At 36.6% G+C, this 20,272-nt stretch overlaps 1 protein-coding gene across 2 annotated transcripts; it reads right to left on the reverse strand.

Annotated features, from left to right (window-relative positions):
- Positions 1 to 6,151: 6,151 nt before the first annotated feature.
- Positions 6,152 to 19,932, reverse strand: LOC121423951 (AP-1 complex subunit mu-1). 2 transcript variants are annotated; one of them, XM_041619501.1, is made up of 10 exons: positions 19,708 to 19,932; positions 16,357 to 16,513; positions 15,579 to 15,646; positions 14,046 to 14,176; positions 12,899 to 13,043; positions 11,542 to 11,668; positions 9,827 to 9,966; positions 9,008 to 9,238; positions 8,272 to 8,397; positions 6,152 to 7,277 (listed from the first exon to the last, which is right to left on the reverse strand). In XM_041619501.1, exons 1-10 carry the CDS (start codon positions 19,747 to 19,749, stop codon positions 7,179 to 7,181), a joined length of 1,266 nt encoding a protein of 421 aa, XP_041475435.1. In that variant the 5' UTR covers positions 19,750 to 19,932; the 3' UTR covers positions 6,152 to 7,178. The 2 variants fall into 2 exon arrangements, with proteins under 2 accessions (XP_041475435.1, XP_041475434.1); XM_041619500.1 differs by having other exon boundaries at positions 9,827 to 9,969.
- Between the last annotated feature and the right edge of the window lie 340 nt (positions 19,933 to 20,272).

Here is a 20,272-nt window from a genome sequence, read left to right on the forward strand (position 1 = left end):
AGAAATCATTGTGTGGGTGCAAAAACGCCCTTTGCATAACATTTTTGCGCATCGGAGCGGAAATGTCCTTTTGCAATGCCCTTATGCATTGCACTTATGCGTGCTGCTAAGGGCGTTTTTGCTTGCATGCAGTGCATGAAAGTGTGGTGTTATGGGCATTCTTGCTCTGGCACGAGAAGGTGTGGACTGAGAAAGAAGGCAATAAGATTTGAAAGTGAAAGATAGGTTGGGGCAATAGGGAAATAAGAAGAAATGGGTGGAGCATTTCATGGACAGTTGCTGTTGGTGATATTAACTGACTATATTGTCCTCAACCAATCAAGATGCAAAGATTTCTGGTATCATAACAGACTGAATATTGATACATGAAATGCTCCCAAAATCTGAAGAATTATGAAGAAAATGAAGGAAAGGGGGTTATCAATGGGAGGGGAGTACATGTAGGTGCTATAAGAGGCATAGAGAGAGAGAGAGACAGGATCAATGAAGGATTGAGAAATATAATGAGTGGAGAGGGATAGATGTAGGGTATTGAAGAGGATCGGATGGGAAATATTACAATATGATTGATTGGATAGAAAGATTATAAAAGGAACTGATGGAGAGAGGGGCCTATGAAAGAAAAGAAATGGGGGGGGGGTGCTTGAGAAAGGTATAAAGTGTAGGAGAGAGTTCAGTGTGGAAGAGAGGAAACCTGTTGCCTGAGAGATTGTAACCACAGCTGACATGTTCAAAGGGAAAGTCAACCCTCAAGAAAGTTTATTTTGATTAAAAAATAAATCAAACATGATTATGAAAATGTTTCCCCTTTTCTCATATTCTAGTATATAAATTGTATATTTCAATTTATGCAGATTTGATAAGGACCCTATAGATTGAATCACAATGGGTTATAACAAAGGCGATTCCAGTTTTTCAGGGATGAATCAAAACTTTGTCACAATATAGCCTGGAAAACAAAATATTCCATAAATGATACAAAATAAGTGTTTGATGATATTGGCTCGCTCATACGCATACCATGCACATGACAGTTGTGAAAATACACAAAACTTTGAAATATCAGGTCTCTTACTTTACACCAGGGTTTTGGTTAATAAAGATTCAACATAACAAGTATAGAATTTCTGTAACAAATTCAAAATGAGCCAATCAAATTGAATGATTTCAGTCGCTTTAAAATATTACTTCAGTGCAAATGTATTATATGAAACAGCCCCCTAATTTTGAAGAAAATTGTACTATACTCGTTTGATATAGTTCTCTTTTCTCAAAATAAATGTTTTCCCTTCAAGCATAGAGAGGTGAAAAGTTATAAAGAGAATGCATTAAAGTGAGAAGGAATGGGTGGGGTGGCAGAAAGCAAGGGAGGGGGGAGGGGAAGAGGTATGAAGGGGGCAAGATAAAGAGAAAAGCGAAAGAGAAGATAAGAAAGAATAAATCAAAGTTTGAAAACTGATCATACAGTGGGAGTCTGAAAAAAACTTTACACTTCAAATATTAATTCAATGACAAAACATGGCCGAAACTTGCAACTATCTCCTGAAAGAATATCTTCCCCAGAATAATTTGATACCATTTTTATGTGGTATATGTTTACGCTTGGATAATTAGGAGTTAGTATTTGTTGTGATACCCAATTTGATTTGTGCCAAAGGCAATGAATGAATAAAGATGTCCTTGAATTCTGTAATAGTTGGAGTATTAAAAATTTGGTAAAATTCATTGCAATTCTTTTTTAAAGTTAACATGATAATTGTTTATTTAATAAACACATTTCAGTATTAATTCCAATAATTTAATTGAAAATATATTTCCAATGAAATTTAGAGCTACTCAAGGAATTCTCATGCGATAAATTAAATTGGTGATTTTCAAAGAGTTTGTTTTTACCCATACTGCATATGAACAGTGGACAACACCAAAGCATCAAAAGAAATCATTTGACAAAACAATGACTTATCTTTAATAGTACATTTATTTGATTTTCTCTACATAATCTCGTGTTTGACAACATTGTCAAAATTTACCATTCTCATTGATAAACAAAGAAAAATTCTACTGGAAAATTTTGACAAAATAAATTTTCACATATTGGATTATTTCAAACAAACTAGTCTGTGTATGAAAGTAAAATTAAATACATATAATTTTCCATCGCTCATTTTCTATTACAAATTGAATGATGGTTAAGTAATTGAAATATATATTATTTAGAAAACGAATACAAGAAAGGTAGGAATAAGGTATAAACAAGAAGGAATTTTTTGATGAAATAACATGTACTACACATTTGCTGATCATCTTCAGAGTGCAGGGGAAATGCTGTTGTGCTAAACCAATCCATGGGTATTTTTTTATACATATTTTTTGCCTATTAAAGGAATAAAAATAGAATAATTATGCATGTATTCTACAAGAATTGTCAATTAATCCGTTAGAGACTGAGCTTGCATAGTGCATACACTGTATACCGGTATGCAGGCTTGGGGTCTATGCAAAATGTGTGTGGTAACATAATCAACAAATCTCCAATCTGTGAGTAGCATCAGGTATAAAAAAATCAATTTGAATTTGCCAACATAAACATTTTGTACGACATCACAAAGAACATTTATTTGATGGCAATATAGACAGCAAGGCAGTGCGTAATAAAATATTGCCCTGAATTCTGATCTTATTTCATCAAGAACTGTTTCACAATCCATGGCCCCATCACATACGATGAATTGAAGAGATACAATCAATATCTACGATCGATTGTATCAGGGTTTTCTTAATGTACATGTAGTTATTTGCCAGGGGTAAAGTTACAACTGATTGTTCAATCAATGGTTTAAGCCACAGGGCCCAGGAATTAATGAAGACAAAAAAAATGTACATGTAGTTATTTGCCAGGGGTAAAGTTACAACTGATTGTTCAATCAATGGTTTAAGCCACAGGGCCCAGGAATTAATGAAGAAAAAAAATCCTCTTGCAATCAAGATTACAACTGCAGATTATAGCCACATCTAAATGTAACATTGAATCTCTAGATTGGTCATTTGGGATTTTGAATTATTTTGAAGTATTATTATTAATGATAGGACTCGCTGGGAGAACAGTTTTGGGATCTGAAGTGGCTACCCTGCTGAAATATGCCATTATTATCATTATTATTTTCTATTAATTATTGAGAAAATATTTGATAGGTAGATAATAACAAAGAAATGCAAGAGAATATTTAAAGGAGAGACAAAAAGAAAATTCATTGAAAGAAAACACTTCTGATTTCTTAAAGAAGAATCGTACTTCATGATAGTTTAAAAACCGCTATAACATATAATTGAGATACTCAAGGCTGTGATGGAAAAGTGGAAACTACATTGTGTACGGAGAACATCATAGTACTTGTCTAAAAGCAAAGGTTTAAATCAATATGCTAAAAGCCATACCACATGTAATAAATAATCAAGTTCAAAGGAAATTTCAATTAGGGTGGAATGAATTCAATAAAACATTCACGATGTACTTGTAAAGTCCTACATTAGTATTATAATATTTTCATTGTAGAAATGTCATTTTCAATACTTTTTTGGCATTATTGAAATCAATCATCAGAATGGAGACCAGGGGAGCGTTTCATCAACAGTTTTGTCCGACAAGTTGTCAGATCTGACAACTTTCCTTGAATCTGATTGGCTGAGAGGTACTGTTACTATGGTAACTGTCGGACGAAACAGAACTTTTCGGATAAAACGTCCGACAAGTCCTTTCATGAAACGCTCCCCAGCATGTCCACAAAGATTGTTTTCCTAATAAATTGATCCTCATAGGGGGTGTTGCAAGAAAATATTTGCGATCAATTGCAAATATTCTGTCGCAATTTTACAACTGACAGATCAACGTTAGCTATAGCAAATCAGATTAAACTTATTGTTTCAAGGAGATTAGCAATCAATCACTAATTTGCAATTAACTGCAAGACATATCATTGATAGAGACCAAAAATAGACTTGCAATTGATTGCAAGTTTCGTGCAACACCCCATTAGTGGTATATCATATCCATCGGTGTGGAAAAACAATTAAGTGAACATTCAGAGTGACCTTTATATACACATCACATGTACAAAAAAAGTATCAGCTTCGATTTAATACAGGGATGACTTTCCAACATAAATCCACACGAAGACCCAAAAATAGCCTTTACAAGACAGGAACAAAGAAACATGCGAATAGAGATTGAACTTTGAGTACTTTACGAAACAATTATTTTATCATTTTGAACTATAAATCTCTGGCTCCAACATAAACTTGCTTCATTTTGATGTAACACAAAATGGAAGTTCCAAAGCCCTAAATACTGACTTCATTGTGTTTTGAGTCATACGTAAAGTGTGAATATTGTACAATGCATAATCACGCAAAGAGATAAAATGAGTAATCTTTCTTTGTGATTCCTTAATTTTTGGTCACTGCTTTTAATACCAAGTTGACTTATTGGAAAGAATGATAGAAATGTAAATTTTTAAAGACTGAAGTGCTCATAATAGGATCACATTCAATATCCAACACAAGAGACCTTCACAACAATCTAAGCATCTTACCCCACTATGCGGTTTTGTTTTTATCATTTCTAGTCCTCCAATTTAAGCATGGAAAAAAAATGGGGATCAAAAAGCCACTATGGCCTGAATTCACAAATGTGGTTTTGAAAACCCACGGTTAAATCCATGGTTTATGCAGATTTCCTGTATAAATTATGCTTAATTTAATGCATATCAGGCGCGTATAATAGAAAATGTCCTATGCTGATGAGCGCTTTTGTCACAGTGTGCCAAATTGACACCTGTTACCACGATTAGATTAAGCTATTTTATTCATGAATCCACTGTTTGAAGAGTGGACTCATTAATAAAATAGCGTGAATAACCACGGCAACAGGCCTCAATTTGGCACACTGTGACAAAAGCGTGCATCACCATTGGACATTTTTTGATATACGCAGTAAAATAAGCGTAATTTATACAGGAAGTCTGCATAAACCATGGACTCAACCGTGGGTTTTCAAAACCACCTTTGTGAATTCGGGCCATTGAATTCCTGCACACATCACAGGAATGCACAGAACTTTTTCTAAGGTATAACTGTTACACTTTGTACACCATGGACCTAATTCTCAACTCTGGTTTAATATAAACTCTGTCCTGGAGCCCGTAACACAAAGCTTAGCAATGATCGTAGAACAAATGTTCATGATTGATTGCATCGACTAAAATGTACAATCAATCTTAAAAATCGAGTGTGCGATCAATTGTTATGCTTAGTGTTACGGACCCCTAATGTTGTGTTTGAACTATGGACAGCCAAATACAACACAAATTTCTAACTGTAGAGATCGCATTCATCAGTACATTCAGTGTTCAAATCTTTCATAACCGTCTGTGGATAACTAACTTCACCATTGAAGCATACAGAAGTAACACAGTGAGAATATCAAAAGAAAAAGTTAACAGAGCTTTTTAATATTTTTTGGCATCCCATAGTCTTAGCATCAATTTAGACCAAGGCCTAATACTAATTCAAACCAGACTTCAGATATATGGGCCCACATGTTCATATTATATTATTTCTATAATTGCAAATTTACATCCTCAAAATGATTCATGATAAAATTTTAAAGACCATATCACTTTACTACAATTCCTCATCCTCAAGCCACATTTCCTTGCTTTACAGTGATTAACTGTTAAAAGGGTGCTCCAGGCTGATAATACTTAGATCTAAATAGAGTAAAATTCACTTGGCAAAACACTAAAGATTTCTTCAAAATATGAAAACAAATAGCAAGTTTATTTGATTTAAAAGTTAAGCCATATTTTGTGAAAACGGATGACATGTCATCATGCATATGCAATAGGTTGACTGAGGACGCAAAAACAGTCCCCTCTTTATTTTGATTGATTGATGATTTTTTACCCGATTGCTAAGAAAGCATGAATGCTAGCAAGCAACCAGAGGACCGACGGCTTAAGGTCCCCTCCAAAGGACCTGGTACTGAGGATCAATTCCTTACCAAAGGGCACTAGCGCACCAAGTGGGAATCGAACCCAGGTCACCGGAATATGAATCCCCCGCTCTACCGACTGAGCTATCGCGCCTTTTTCTTTTGTTATTACACAAAATCATAATCAATTTATATTTTCATACAAGTGTTTATGATAAGTGCCCCTTGTAACAAAAATTAAATCGGAAGTCAGTCCAATTGTTTTCAATATTAGAGGAAAAATTTCGAACACATTTCATTTCACATAATAAAATACAAAAGAATAAGGGGGGATATGGCATCACCAGCTTGCTCATTGAATATTCATGAAGACATGCATAGAGCTGTTTCATCAAAATAATGTATGGCTTTGATATGTTATAGCTTTATTATCTCTTAATCTATTTTGATGAAATTTTCAGTGTTTTGTTTGTGTGTGTGTGATTTTACTTTATCTCTTCACATCATATCATTTTCAGCCTAGAGTACCCCTTTAAAGGGGGAAGGGTATTTTGTACCTATGACAGAAAACTCTGAGGAATCTGAGACACTATGTATAATCATCGACTGAATGCACAGATGAAGATTATGTCCAGTCGATTTCCAACAGAATACAGAGGACCATAAAATTGAATTATACATCAACTGGGATTGCACACGGACTACAATGCACGTTGATGTGGAGCATAATAGTCAAACATTGTCTGTGAGTTTGACTATGCACAATGCCAAATGTATATTGGGTGGATTGCATGTTTGTATTTCATGCAGATATACGTGCATTGATGCTCTATAATGTATGAAGAAATGAAAGGGTCGTTGACTCGAGGATGCAGTTCGTATAAGGTAGTTAAAAGACTCCTTCGTATAAGTGTACTAAACATGGGGGCCGTTTCATAAAGCTGTTCGTAAGTTAAGAGCGACTTTAAGAACGACTGGTGATCCTTTCTTGTTGTGACGGTTCACCATTATGTTCATTAGTAATTATTTAGCACGGAAGAAAGGTTCACCAGTCGTTCTTAATTTACGAACAGCTTTATGAAACACCCACCTGTTGATCCATTATCTGGATAACATAACGCCTGCTCTTATAGGCTGGTAATGACTCTACAAAAGGATGAGTGAATGCGAAGAGGTTTTGATTGGACAGTTACTGCACTCTGACTTGGTAATCTCCATTCTGAGTGATGTATCTAACCCAAGGTAAGGCTTGATAGCCACTCTTCTCAATAATTTTCAAATATCGAACCTGAAAAATACAAAGAAAGAGACCAAAAACATAAGATTCTAGTTTCCCTTGTATAAGAGATGGTATAGGACATATCCAAAATATGACTTTAAATTGATAGAACAGTAGTGGTAATGGCAAATGAAAGTTGCATTATGTTTGCATGCATAAAAAGACGTGTGCAAAATTGTGTGACATTCCTTCCATGTATTCTGGCAACTTTAGTGTTTTGTCTGACAGAAATGCAATATAACTTACCCATAATAATAATAATAATAATATACAGTTCTTGTATAGCGCATATCACATTATGAATGTCTCTATGCGCTTCCAAAGGACTTGGATATTATTACCCCAGCTGTAGCTTGGCAGACGTAATTACTAAGATTACAGCGCACACGCATTTCAAGGAAATAAATTCCTGCCAGGTACCCATTCACCTCACCTGGGTTGAGTGCAGCACAATGTGGATGATTTTCTTGCTGAAGGAAATTACGCCATGGCTGGGATTCGAACCCACGACCCTCTGTTTCAAAGTCAGAAGACTAATCCACTGGGCCACAACGCTCCACTATATACCGTATACTATAGTTAGTTCTTTTATAGCGCATAACATATCCCTATCCACTTAGGTGAAACAATAGAATCAAGTACAAACTAAAAAATGAAATTGGGAAGAAGTTGAAGAATGTTGGGCACCGAGATCATTACATGTTAAATAAATACATTTTTGGAGATGTCTTGAACTTATCTAGGTCTCTACGCCTTCAAACCCAGAATTAAAATCCATCTCATTGCTAACACAAGAGGTTCTCGCCCTGAATATTACTGGATATGAAAGGATGCCTACCTGAATGCCTGATGTTGTGAGGTAAGGGATCTCAAACTTGACTGGTTGGAAGTGATCTATCTTTCAAAGTATACATGTGTGTAGTCCACCCCAATGATAATACAGAAGTTCTTGCCCTGATTATGACTAAATATTAAAGGGTGTATATAATCTAAGATAGCTTACCTGAATGCCTGATGTTGTGAAGTAAGGGATCTCAAACTTGACACTGATAGGAGGTCTCCCCTCGGCCTCTTCTGCTGCTACGCTAGGCAGATTGAAGTGAGCTCGCATCAGAAATTCCTTGCCTCCCTGTCGTGGAGAAGAGAACATGATATCACTTGTAGTGTTGGTGAATGGGGAAATTATACAGAGATTGCCAACACCAGCTTTGATGCTGGGTTCAGCAGACGACATTCAACACCAGCACTCAACACAAACTGCTGGAAATATGTCATATCTCCGAGGTCGAGCCTGATTTCAAGGAAGTTGTTGTGACCAGTGTTGGTGTTGTCAAAGAACCAGCACTAGACTTTAACACCGCACTTGATATCATTAATCATGGAATGCCATTGAGGTATACAATTGATAATAATAATAAACAGCTCTTGTATAGCGCATATCACAATTATGAATAATGTCTCTATGCGCTTCCAAAGGACTTGGATATTATTACCCCAGCTGTAGCTTGGCTGCCGTAATTACTATGATTACAGCGCACACGCATTTCAAGGAATAAATTCCTGCCAGGTACCCATTTCACCTCACCTGGGTTGAGTGCAGCACAATGTGGATAAATTTCTTGCTGAAGGAAATTACGCCATGGCTGGGATTCGAACCCACAACCCCCTGTTTCAAAGTCCGGAGACTAATCCACTGGGCCACAACGCTCCACACCGATATTTGCAAGCGATATACTTACTGGGAAAGACTTGATATGCCATACCACCGCATTCTTCTCAGGCACGTACTTGGCAAAGCCTACAGTCGTCTTGAACTTGGGCGAGTCTGCGTCGCTTGGAACGGGAATGATGACGTCTACATTGTTTGCTGTTGATCTTCGCTTGAACTGGCTCTTTGCTTTGATCATGTACTCCACTCGGGAATGAGAATGACGCTCGATGACAGACTCGATCCAGATGAGCGGTTTAACCTGAAGTCAAGGAGGGTAATTGGTTTGAGATATGGTTCAGGGGGCGTTTCATAAAGAGAAACTACCGTAAGTATGCCATTATGCCAACTACCATGGTAACAGGGCTAAGCAGCCAATGAAAATCAAGGTTTCCATTGAATTTAATGGCAGAGTTACAATAGTTTGATCTCTTTATGAAACGGTCCCCAGATACAGGCATTGTCATTTTTACTGGCATCAACATTACCCTAATCATGATTACGTGATCTTTAATCATTATCATCTTCGTCACCATTCCTTGATAATCATCATCATCATCATCACCCTCATCATCATCATCAACACCACCCTCATCATCGTCATAACAACCATCATCATCATATTAATCATCATCAATATCAACATCATCATCACCATCATAGTCTTAATCATCATATCATCATCATCACAATCGTCTTCATTACCACCATCATCATCATCATCACCAATCATCCTCACCACCACCACCATCATAATCGTCACCACTATCATCATAATCCATCCTAATCATCACACCAACTCTTATCATCATCATCATATCACCATCAATCAAAAATCCACAGGACTCACATGGGTATTGAGTCTGTACGACATGAGTTCAAACTCCCCATCGGGCGGTATGAAAGAGATGGTACGGTCGTTCTCAAACCGGGAGAGACGCACGCACTGGTGGAATTTGACGTCTTCCAGCTCGACTGACTTGCTCTTTCCTCCTTGTGGTCAAGAGAATTGGAGGATTGGTCAAAGGCGTGAGAAGAAGGACGAACGAACGTACAAACGGACGTTGAGAGTAAGAGAAGACAGAACAAAGAGGAGAGGATGGGAGACAAACAAAGACAGAGAGCTGTATAGTCATAAGAGATCATTAACCACACAGATACAGCTAGAGAAACATACAACATAATCAACATTCTATGCCAATGAATACACCTCACCCAATTGTCTTGTTACTAATAATTGCCTCAATGATTTCCTAATTTTTTGGACATTCAGTATGTCTCATCTTTATGAATACCAATTAAATTAGACCAGAAGGTCTAAATACACCCCTGAGATAATCCAAACTATGCCCCCCCCCACCTGTCCTCCTCCCCTAAAAATTCTACAGGGGCTGAACCTTTGCATACACATCCCTATATGTTCACTGCTCTTTCTTTCATTATGAAATTAATACAAACAGATTTTGGATGCAAAGCACACCCATTTGTTACTTGTGCAAGTGAATAGGAATAAGAAAGATGAAAAGGTGAAAAACAAAAAAACTTTACATGTATTCACAAACCTTACAACTCAACGTACATGAGGAACCATGCACTAAACAAACGGAAAAACACCAAAACGGTTTAAACGACTGTGATTTTAAAAACGACATAAAACAAAAATGTCATAAACAGAAAGCTATGGCAATAAAAACAAGCAAATGATTATGACAAATTAAAATTGCTATTCAAAATCAACTTATTCTCAAACACAAAATCTCTTTATTAACTATAAAAAGTGACCCAATAAAGTAAAACAAATGATTGCTCTGACAGGCAAGCTAACAATGAAAGTTCAAAATAAATATGTTTTTTCTTGCATTTTTTTTTGGGGGGGTAGGAGGTGTAGCTAAGCTCTATGTGATAAATTGTTTTATTAAAAACCACCTTTGTGATCTAAGCCTTAATATTTAAACCTTGAAACAGACAAGTTTTTGTACCCCCACCCAACCCCCTGTGGCATGTTGTCAGGCTATGAAATTTCTACCACTCAAAATAGTCCCTGATGATAACTACTAGGCCTGGCATTAAAACTCGAACAATCAAAGCATTCGATCAGTTTACCAACAAATGGAAACCCAATATGACTTTTCGCACCAATCAAATGTCCGCCAGATGTTGATTACAGATTTGAGACATTCGATTACCAAAAGTACATCTTTGATATTGGACAACAAAGTGCAAGACAAAAAATGAAATTTATGCTACAATTTAAAGAATTCCAAACAATGTAACTCTTTCAAGACATGACAATGATGGCTGCTCTGTGCATCATTCAGCTGTATTGACGTGCATGTCATGGGTGCTGTACAGGGACAATTGACGGAGTCAACTTGCTCATTTAATATGTCCTTTAGTAGGTTATGTATTAAAATAGGAAAAAAAATTGTGATTTCTGAAAAACCAGGAACTATTTGACTGTTTACCCTGGCGAACAATCAAATAGCGAAGAGGGCCTAATGATACCCCTGTTGACATTACTGAGTACATGTATAGCATTGATTTGAGGCTCTCTTGTGTACTTACTGCCGGTGTTTTCAAAGAGCACTTTATCGTTGAGTCCAAGTCTGAGTTCTGGCATTCCTGATAAAAACACTCTCATCTTGATGGATCCTATGATTTCACTTCTCAGTACATTACCATTAACATTCACCTGAAAAGATAAACAAACCAACTCTTAAAGAGAAATGCCAGTAATTGCAGTAAATCATCGAGGATCTAGATCTGGTACAGTTACATAAACAGAACTTTGTGAAATCTTGAAATCTACGCTGAAAAATGTTCACACTGAAGATCACCAACACAGATAGGCACACGTGGGACAGTGTATTATTATTGCTGGAATAAAGACCCGACGGAAGAGACCGAATCCGCGCTTATTTTGCTTATTTCTCAGCAATTACACAATTTCTTCCAGAATCCTTTGGTACATATTTTTTTATTCATACAAACAGACACTTGGGTGGTCATTATATTAGATTCTGTAAAAAGTCATTTTGAGGTCGTTACCAATACTGGAATTTATCTTTAATTTCAAAACTGATTTAATGATGATTGACAAGTCTATATCAAAACCTCAGAAAAAATGCCAAAAAAGAGTTATTTTCTATACTTTCTATCGAAGAAGCCCTGTACTTTATTTATACTTTGTACAAATTACAAACATAAACATATCTCTTTATTTTTCAAGAATGAATAAAAACATCTAAAAAAAAAAATAAATATTTATTGTATATACTATACCAGGCAATCTAATCTAGGCCTTGCCAGAGGAAACATACACAGATTAGGGGCCCGTAACACAAAGCTTAGCAATGATCGTAGAACATTTTTCTACGATTGATTCCATTGACTACAACGTACAATCAATTGTAAAAATCAAGCGTACGATTAATCGCTAACCTTTGTGTTACGGGACCCAGATCACTTTGTCTACACTAATCATTTATCGATTCTTTCATCTGAAAGCCTATCATTAATGGTTTAATAATGTGAATTATGATCTATCATCTACAAGTAACATTCTAATTTTACAAAAGCGTGACCATTACTTTAGATTCCATCTTTCACATGACACTTGCTTTATGACACACTCATCTCATCTGACGATGAGTTGAAAAATGAATCTTTTTCTAAAATTTACCAAAGCTGAACACATGCGTCATAAGCTTTCCTTCTCAAATGAACAACATGTTCTATCAGCATTTGTTTAATTTTACAATTTGAACTCATGTTCTGCTACTGCTAAAGATAAGAAATTCTGTTAATTTCACAATCCTTTCAATAAAAACAGAGTAGCAATATTAAAAAAAAACATTCTTTTCCTCTTTACATCATTTTTCAAATTAAAGCAATATTCATGAAGAAAGGTATAGAAGCTTACCAGTAAATTGACAGATTCAATGACATCTAAAAAGACTTCATTCTTGCGGTATTTGATGTTATCACTCCTCCATGAGACGGCATTGGTGATTGCTGGGGGCGGTTTGGGGGCTATTTCTAGTTTCTGACCTTCCTGAGTGATATATCTGTGAAAATAATTTAAATTTCAAATGAGAGTTAGAATTTATGAGGTGGTTAGGACAAACAGCAATGGCAATGATGTGTTTTGAATACTACTTGTACGTACAGTATACATAGCAGTACAAGGGTATTTTGATGGGGGGAAGGGTGATATGTATTTTTTTTTTCTACATACATAGGTAAAGTGCAAGGGTATTTATTTTGATGAGGGAGGGGGAGGCATGGATCCAAAGTCGGACTAACAGGGTGCGAATTTATCTGGACTGATATAGGGTCATCGCGTATTTTATGGTATGCACTATCAAAGCATTCAATAGGGTACACCATTATATTTTCAAATATTGTGAAGTGTGCCTACACCTTCAATCACTCTCCTCCTGCCCTGGATCCTGCTATGGTAAGGGTGGGGGGGGGGCGATGGAAGTATGTTCGACTCCTCCATGTACATAGAAAAGGGCGGCACAATGATATTTAAATAGGGGGGGGGAGCAAGATACCATACAGGCCAAAATTACATTTTAAAAAATTGTATTATTACACCACTGTGGACATTCTTTTCATACATGTACTGATAAAATTCTTGTTTATTTTGTCCTTTGCTTTCTAATACCCCAAAAGGGATAGTAACAGGGGCCCGTTTCATAAAGTTGTTCTTAAGTTAAGAGCAACTATAAAAACGACTGGTGAACCTTTCTTAATCGCTAAATCATCACCAATGAACATACCCTTTACCACAAGAAATTGATCACCAGTTGTTCTTAAAGTCGCTCTTAATTTAAGAACAGCTTTATGAAACACAGTCCAGGTTAGCCTGTAAACGTTGCATACATGCATGCAATACTGATACGCATTAGAAACCAGCGCCCTGTAACACGGAGGTCAGTGATTAATCGTAAATGAAATGACCTATCCAGATCATTGTTGCACGCGCATTTTGCTCAGTAGACTGAGTAGGAACAAATAAGGGCTATTCTGTCAAATTTTGTGTTACGAGGCCCAGGACTTACTCTTGGAGTATTTTACTGTCTGTCGTCTGAGGGTAGCCAAAATCAATAAGTTCATCCAGTAACTCGTAGATGATGACAAAGTTATCTCTGATACTTTCTTCTTCCATCTCTTTGAAGTATTCAATGAAAACCTGCAAAAGATAGAAAAGTACATTTTAAGGTTACTGTAAGTACAACAAGGCCCGAGTTCACAAAGGTGGTTTTTAAAATCCACACTTGAGTCCATGGTTTATACAGATTTCCCGTATAAATTACGCTTATTTTACCGCATATATTAAAAAATGTCTAATGCTGATGCGCGTTTTTGTCACAGTGCGCCAAATTGACGCCTGTTGCTGTGGTTATCCATGCTATTTTATTCACGAGTCCACACTTTTGAATTAATGAGTCCACTCTTCAAACAGTGGACTCATTAATAAAATAGCGTATCTAACCATGGTAACAGGCATCGATTTGGAGCACTGTGACAAAAGAGCCTGCATCAGCATTGGACATTTTTATACACGCGCCCAATATGTGCTAAATTAAGTGTAATTTATACAGGAAATCTGCATAAACCATGGATTCAACCGCGGGTTTTCAAAACCATCGTGAATTCTTGCCTGAATGTCATGTTGCCCTGGTGGATGTTCCATGAAAGTTGTCAGCACTGACTTATTTGTCAAAACTGACAATTACAGAAAAATCCTGTTTTTATTGGCTGGGATGCACAGGTCTCTGAATGTTAGTTTAGTAACTGTCAGAAAAGGACAGCTTGTCAGTACTGACAACTTTCGTGAAATGGTCCACTGATAATCCCCAAATAAGAAATTTGGTCGGTTGGTCGATTTGAAAAATATTTATGCTGATACGCTGCACAAAGTAAATCGCGGATGGAATGATTTCTTCATGCACTTTAACACATATTTAGGTTTTTTTTTAAAGAATAAAACATTGCATTTCGTATATTTTAGGTCTGCAAAAAGAAAGAGCTAAATAAGGCAAACAATTTTTTATGCCTTGATATGTAGGTGTTTTATAGACAGGGTTTACAGAAGATAACACACATTGATTAGATCTGTTTCACTCTTCAATCTATATGAATGATTCTAAGGTACAGTGGGTGACTCACAATAAAAAATGATAGTACTGGACAAAGTTTCAGTCGAAGCATAGTGACAAATTTGGTTTTCATTTTCAATATATGTAAATAAGAATGTCCAGTAACAAGAGCAATTATAGACAACTTAGTGTACTTCTTGGGTCTGTGTTGTATAAATTTTAAATATATACAAAATGTGAAGTTGGATATTAAAGGGAACATTATAATGACCCAATGTCATCAAATTCTAGGTCACTTTTGTCATATATATTTTTTACCTTATACATACATGTAAAGGGATTAGGTTTTTAAACAAAAAACGTTCACACACGACATTTTATGAGAGAATATACAAGGGAAGAAAAAAAATTTGGTGAAGCGCAAGTGCTATTTCTATATTAACAAAAAACAACTTAATTCTTAAAAAGGATATTAAAGAAAAGAGGTCTTACCTCAACAATTTTGTGGAGGATGGTGAATACGAGGGCAACGTTGGCATTCTTCTTGGATATCGTAACAACTGAGATTGAGAGAGGTTAAGGCCATATAACAAAGCATTCAGAAGCACAGGGTGGTCCAAAACTTCTCTTACTTACAGCAGGGAACAATTTTTCTGATATCGATTTTGCTCCAAATTTCTTCAAAGACTTTATACTGAAAGTACTTAAATGCAAGCATATTTTTCCCCTTTTCCCATCTAAAATGTGTAATATTTTGTTAACCTGTTTCACCTTGTTTAATTTTTTCCCCTCAAATTACGTGTTCTGTATTTTTGTTTTCAAGAATATTGGCAGATGCCATTCATCTTCAATAAATAATAAAACGGGTACCGCTCCATTTTCAAATACTCTACAACAGCCTACATGTATGGGAGAGGGTTGTCTCAACCTCCCCCCCCCCCCCATCTAACCTGAAATCTCACAAATAAAAATCGCTGCCTACATGGATGTCCAGGGGCCCGTTGCAGAAAGAGTTGCAATCAATCGCTACTCAAAAAATTTAGGCACAACTTGATTTTCAACCAAACGACAGCATGCATTTTGGAATTGCGACTGATTTCTTGGCTTGCGTTTAAACGCAACTGTTTCTGTAACGGGCCCCACAGCATCTATAGGGCTACATTGGTTGAATGGAGATGATACTCATGACCTGAAGTCCCTATTCTTTACCCAATTTCTGATATCTGACGCAGCGATTTCACAATTAATATCAACTGGTTTGAGAGGATACTGTATAAGTTGTTGTGTTTGATGTACATGTAATTGACTCCCCCGTGGATGATGATGGGTGATAACGATTCCTCATCTTCTCTGTCCATCATAAGAGTCATAAACTTGTCAATGGCCGACATGTCCACATCACCTCGGTAATTTCTGGAGATGAGGACCTACAAGGAAGACATAGAACATTAGTTAACATTGGTGAGGCAGTCTATAAAACATTGGATGATAAATGGGTTCCATGACATTTTCTCCGGTGACAATTGCTCCGAAGGAAAATTTGCATGTTAAGCCAAGCGTACACCTAATCTCAAAAAATAAATAAACCCTAATCCTTTTCTTTGCATTACGGTATTCTGAACCAAAAATATATATGAATCCTACATGTAACTCTAACCCAATACCCTCTAAGATAATATATCAAGACCGGAGCAAATGTCGCAGGAGCGAATGTTGTGTCACCGATAAATGATTAAAGATAAATGCCAGTTGTGATCACAATGTTAATGAGTTTGTTCAGAATGCAATGAAATAAATACCTAAATATCTGTTTGCTAAATAATCTAGACCTACATGTAAATACAAAGATAAGTGCCAAAGGATTCTGGAATAAATTGTGTAATTGCTGAAAATTTAGCGCAATAAGAACGGGATTCAAGCCAAATGTTGGTTATGGTATTTTTCCAAGCAACTCTGTCACACATACATGTATGCCTTTTTGTGGGAATGACTGGTGCATTATGAAGCTGCAATAGAAACATGGCGAACGATCAACAAACCTGACACAGGCTTTTTGGATTTTACACCACATATTTTGAGACACTGTGGTAAGCTGGTTATATTCATAAAAAGTTAACTTTCATTCAGGCACTTTGTTTCTCCCATTAAAAGTAATATTTCATGAGGAATAAAAAAGGTGAGGTACATGTAGCGCACCCTTTCCCCATCTGTGTTGTATAAGCATTGCGCAAACCACCGCCATTGTGAGTCATATGGTAGTCTTCCGTCTGTGTAGGATTGTAAAAAATCAGAAAATCTTTCCTCCCATTTGAGAATTTTCCGTCTACATGTATGTTAGACACAACTTTAAATAGTCTAATAAATCGACAGGAAAACAAATAGACCTTACAGTAACACTAGGCTGCAGAAACACTATTTTTTCTTGTAGATCTGGTAATAATAAGGTAATATAGTTTTCAAAAAATGATCAACAAACCTGCAGTGACAACTTGAATAATAAGCAAGTCATGTGGATCATTAATGGGCGCAATTTCTCTTTTTTGTATTTTCATTTTAGTAAAAAAAACTGTACATAATTGTACAATAACTAATACAATTCCTCTTTTCAGTATCATTAAATCCTCACTAATCAATTATTACCAAACTTGCCCAACTAAATTTCAAACAATGCAGATTTGACAAAAGATGGCTTCGATAGAAAAATCTATATTGTTTGAATTCCACATGTAAAATCATTTTGTTATTTGTACACTTGTCAGTTCATTGTTTATATCAGTGATTGTATTGTACACTGTATGAGTTTTAGTAAAATGTACCACAGCCTGGGGCATGTGCGACTGCTCCCTTTATGTAGTACTGTGGATGGGTTGGGGCAACTACCTCCTTGGTTGGAGTACGGAGTCAGCATATACCCTTTTTACACAGGGTTTTTTAGCCCCGGACTATCGCTAACACCATACTATCCTTAATCCCATACTATTTTTTTCCTTTTCACACATGTCAAGTTGTAATCGCTAACCCCGGATAAGGAATGCTTGCTTTTCACACATGAAACTCGCTAACCCGGACTAGTGGTAGTTCATGCTTTAAATACCTTTGTCGATCATTCGTAGTACAAGTACTTTTACACTTTTTACACACGCTAACATTGCTTAACCCCGTACTATAGGTGGGGCTAAATTGCCATTTAGCCCCACCTATAGTACGGGGTTAAGGTCAGCCCACTTTCGTTTTACACTAGCGATCTTAACCCCGTACTATCGCTCTTAGCACCGCAATTGCTGGGATAACCCTGCTTTTTTGCAGGGAAAAACAGAAAATAAGCCAAATAATCCCGTAATAAAGGTGGGGTTAGCCCACTTTGCAAAAATGCTGTGTAAAAAGAAAGTGGGCTAAGCTTAACCCCGTACTATAGGTGGGGCTAAATGGCAATTTAGCCCCACCTATAGTACGGGGTTAAAGAAATTTTAGCGTATGTAAAAAGGGTAAAAGAGTATACTATGGGTTAGAGGCTGGACATGTGCACACTAATGATAGAACCAAACCCCCAAGTCCTGTGCATTCATCCATGCTTTGGTGCACAACTCAGCAATGCTGCATAGTCAGGCCAGCCAAGGGATCTCATGTTCACTTCGGAAGCTGGATATACAGCGAGGACTTGTTTCACCAGAGTCAGACATCTCATCTTCTTTGCATTATCGGGACAACCTGGGTTTTTGGTACTGCTACTGCTATATTATCATCATACTTCACATCTCTACATTGCCAACTTACTTCACACCCTTATCTACATTACTTTGAGCTTTGTTGGCTATTTTCTGAATTATTTTGGCTTGCCAGTCAGCAAGTGTTAATCAGCTTCACCAAGTTAGGTGAGTAGGATGGGGGTCGGGTGTCTGCACACTTAATATTTTTGAAACCTTCTAGGGCCTATTTTGTCTTTGGATTACACTAAAAATATGAATTAAAATATTTCAATAGTTGAAATCATCTTCTATTTTGTTCTCTATAATATTTCCTAACATTTTGTACTAAAAACTGATGAAACTTCACTTGTAAATTCTTCGAAATGACTTTCTAAAATCGATCATCCAGACACACAACTGGGTAGGCCTAATTACTAACTATAATTTCTCCCACAAAATGGAAATTCACATTATCGAATTCCACAGAGTATTGACTCAATAAATTGACTTTTGATTGCCAATAAAATCCTTGTGGAGGGGAAAAAGATTTTTTGAAATATGAAATTGAGGCACAGGAAATACTACTTTATTTATTTGCATGATATTAAATCAAGTGCGTAGCTTCAAAGCTTGTGGTGAATTCTGGTGTTCGGGAAACACCGCGCCAACGCGGCCGAATAAGATTTGAGAGGTGCTATTTTCATCTTGGTTAACAGGTTAAGAATCTTTAGAATATTACCACAAATTAGTGAAAGACAATTTGTTGAAATACTAAAATCGGGGCACATAGTTTTTATCGTTTGTAACAAAGTCAAAACATCTTCTTAGGTTCACCCATTTGCATTATGCACTGCTCGGTACCGTACCGGTACGTGCTCGAGTAGATCTAGGGCCTAGGGCTAGGCCTACGCCGGTGTTTCGTGGAGCTCACTCACCTTCCCCTTCAAATCGAGGATAAACAGGGCGGATACAGACATGATGTCCTTCTATTTTGACCACTGTGTATTTTTATCGTTTCATGCCACACGGTGCTATCTGTTCCTGCAAAATCAAGGTTCTTAATGCGTTGTCTGCCTTCAATAAACTCAATTTTCCGACTGTATTCGTGACAAGATTGTGTTGTTCGGGCATTCACATCATGAAATAATAGAGGGCGTGTTGCTTTATTCACAACCTCGTCTCCGGCGCGGCGAGGGACAAAATTCTGACAGAGGTCTGACAAATTCAAGAATGAAGATTCAAGATTCTTTCAATGTACGCTTACAAAGAAATTTGGTTTCCAATCGCTTTGAAAATAAGTATACACAAACGGATAAAAAGTACAATATTGAAATGATTCACATGAACAATCAAGATGCTGCTATATTATCATTCCCTAATCTTATGCGAAATATAATATGTTCATCATTAAATTTCAAACACTGTAAAATACGAATAATATAATTGTATACATAACACTTGTACAAGACAATGGTGAAAGTAAGTCCGAGGGAGGAGAGG

The sequence above is a fragment of the Lytechinus variegatus genome, chromosome 11, assembly GCF_018143015.1.
Source record: "Lytechinus variegatus isolate NC3 chromosome 11, Lvar_3.0, whole genome shotgun sequence".
NCBI classification, from domain to species: Eukaryota; Metazoa; Echinodermata; class Echinoidea; order Temnopleuroida; family Toxopneustidae; genus Lytechinus; species Lytechinus variegatus.

Excerpts from the sequence above, each read along its gene's own strand:
- LOC121423951 (XM_041619500.1), bottom strand. The coding sequence starts at position 19,749 with ATGTCTGTATCCGCCCTGTTTATCCTCGATTTGAAGGGGAAG. Across the intron at positions 14,177-15,578 it reads TCCTCCACAAAATTGTTGAG|GTTTTCATTGAATACTTCAA; the intron begins GTAAGACCTCTT and ends TATCTTTTGCAG. Across the intron at positions 8,398-9,007 it reads GGCATATCAAGTCTTTCCCA|GGAGGCAAGGAATTTCTGAT; the intron begins GTAAGTATATCG and ends TCTCCACGACAG.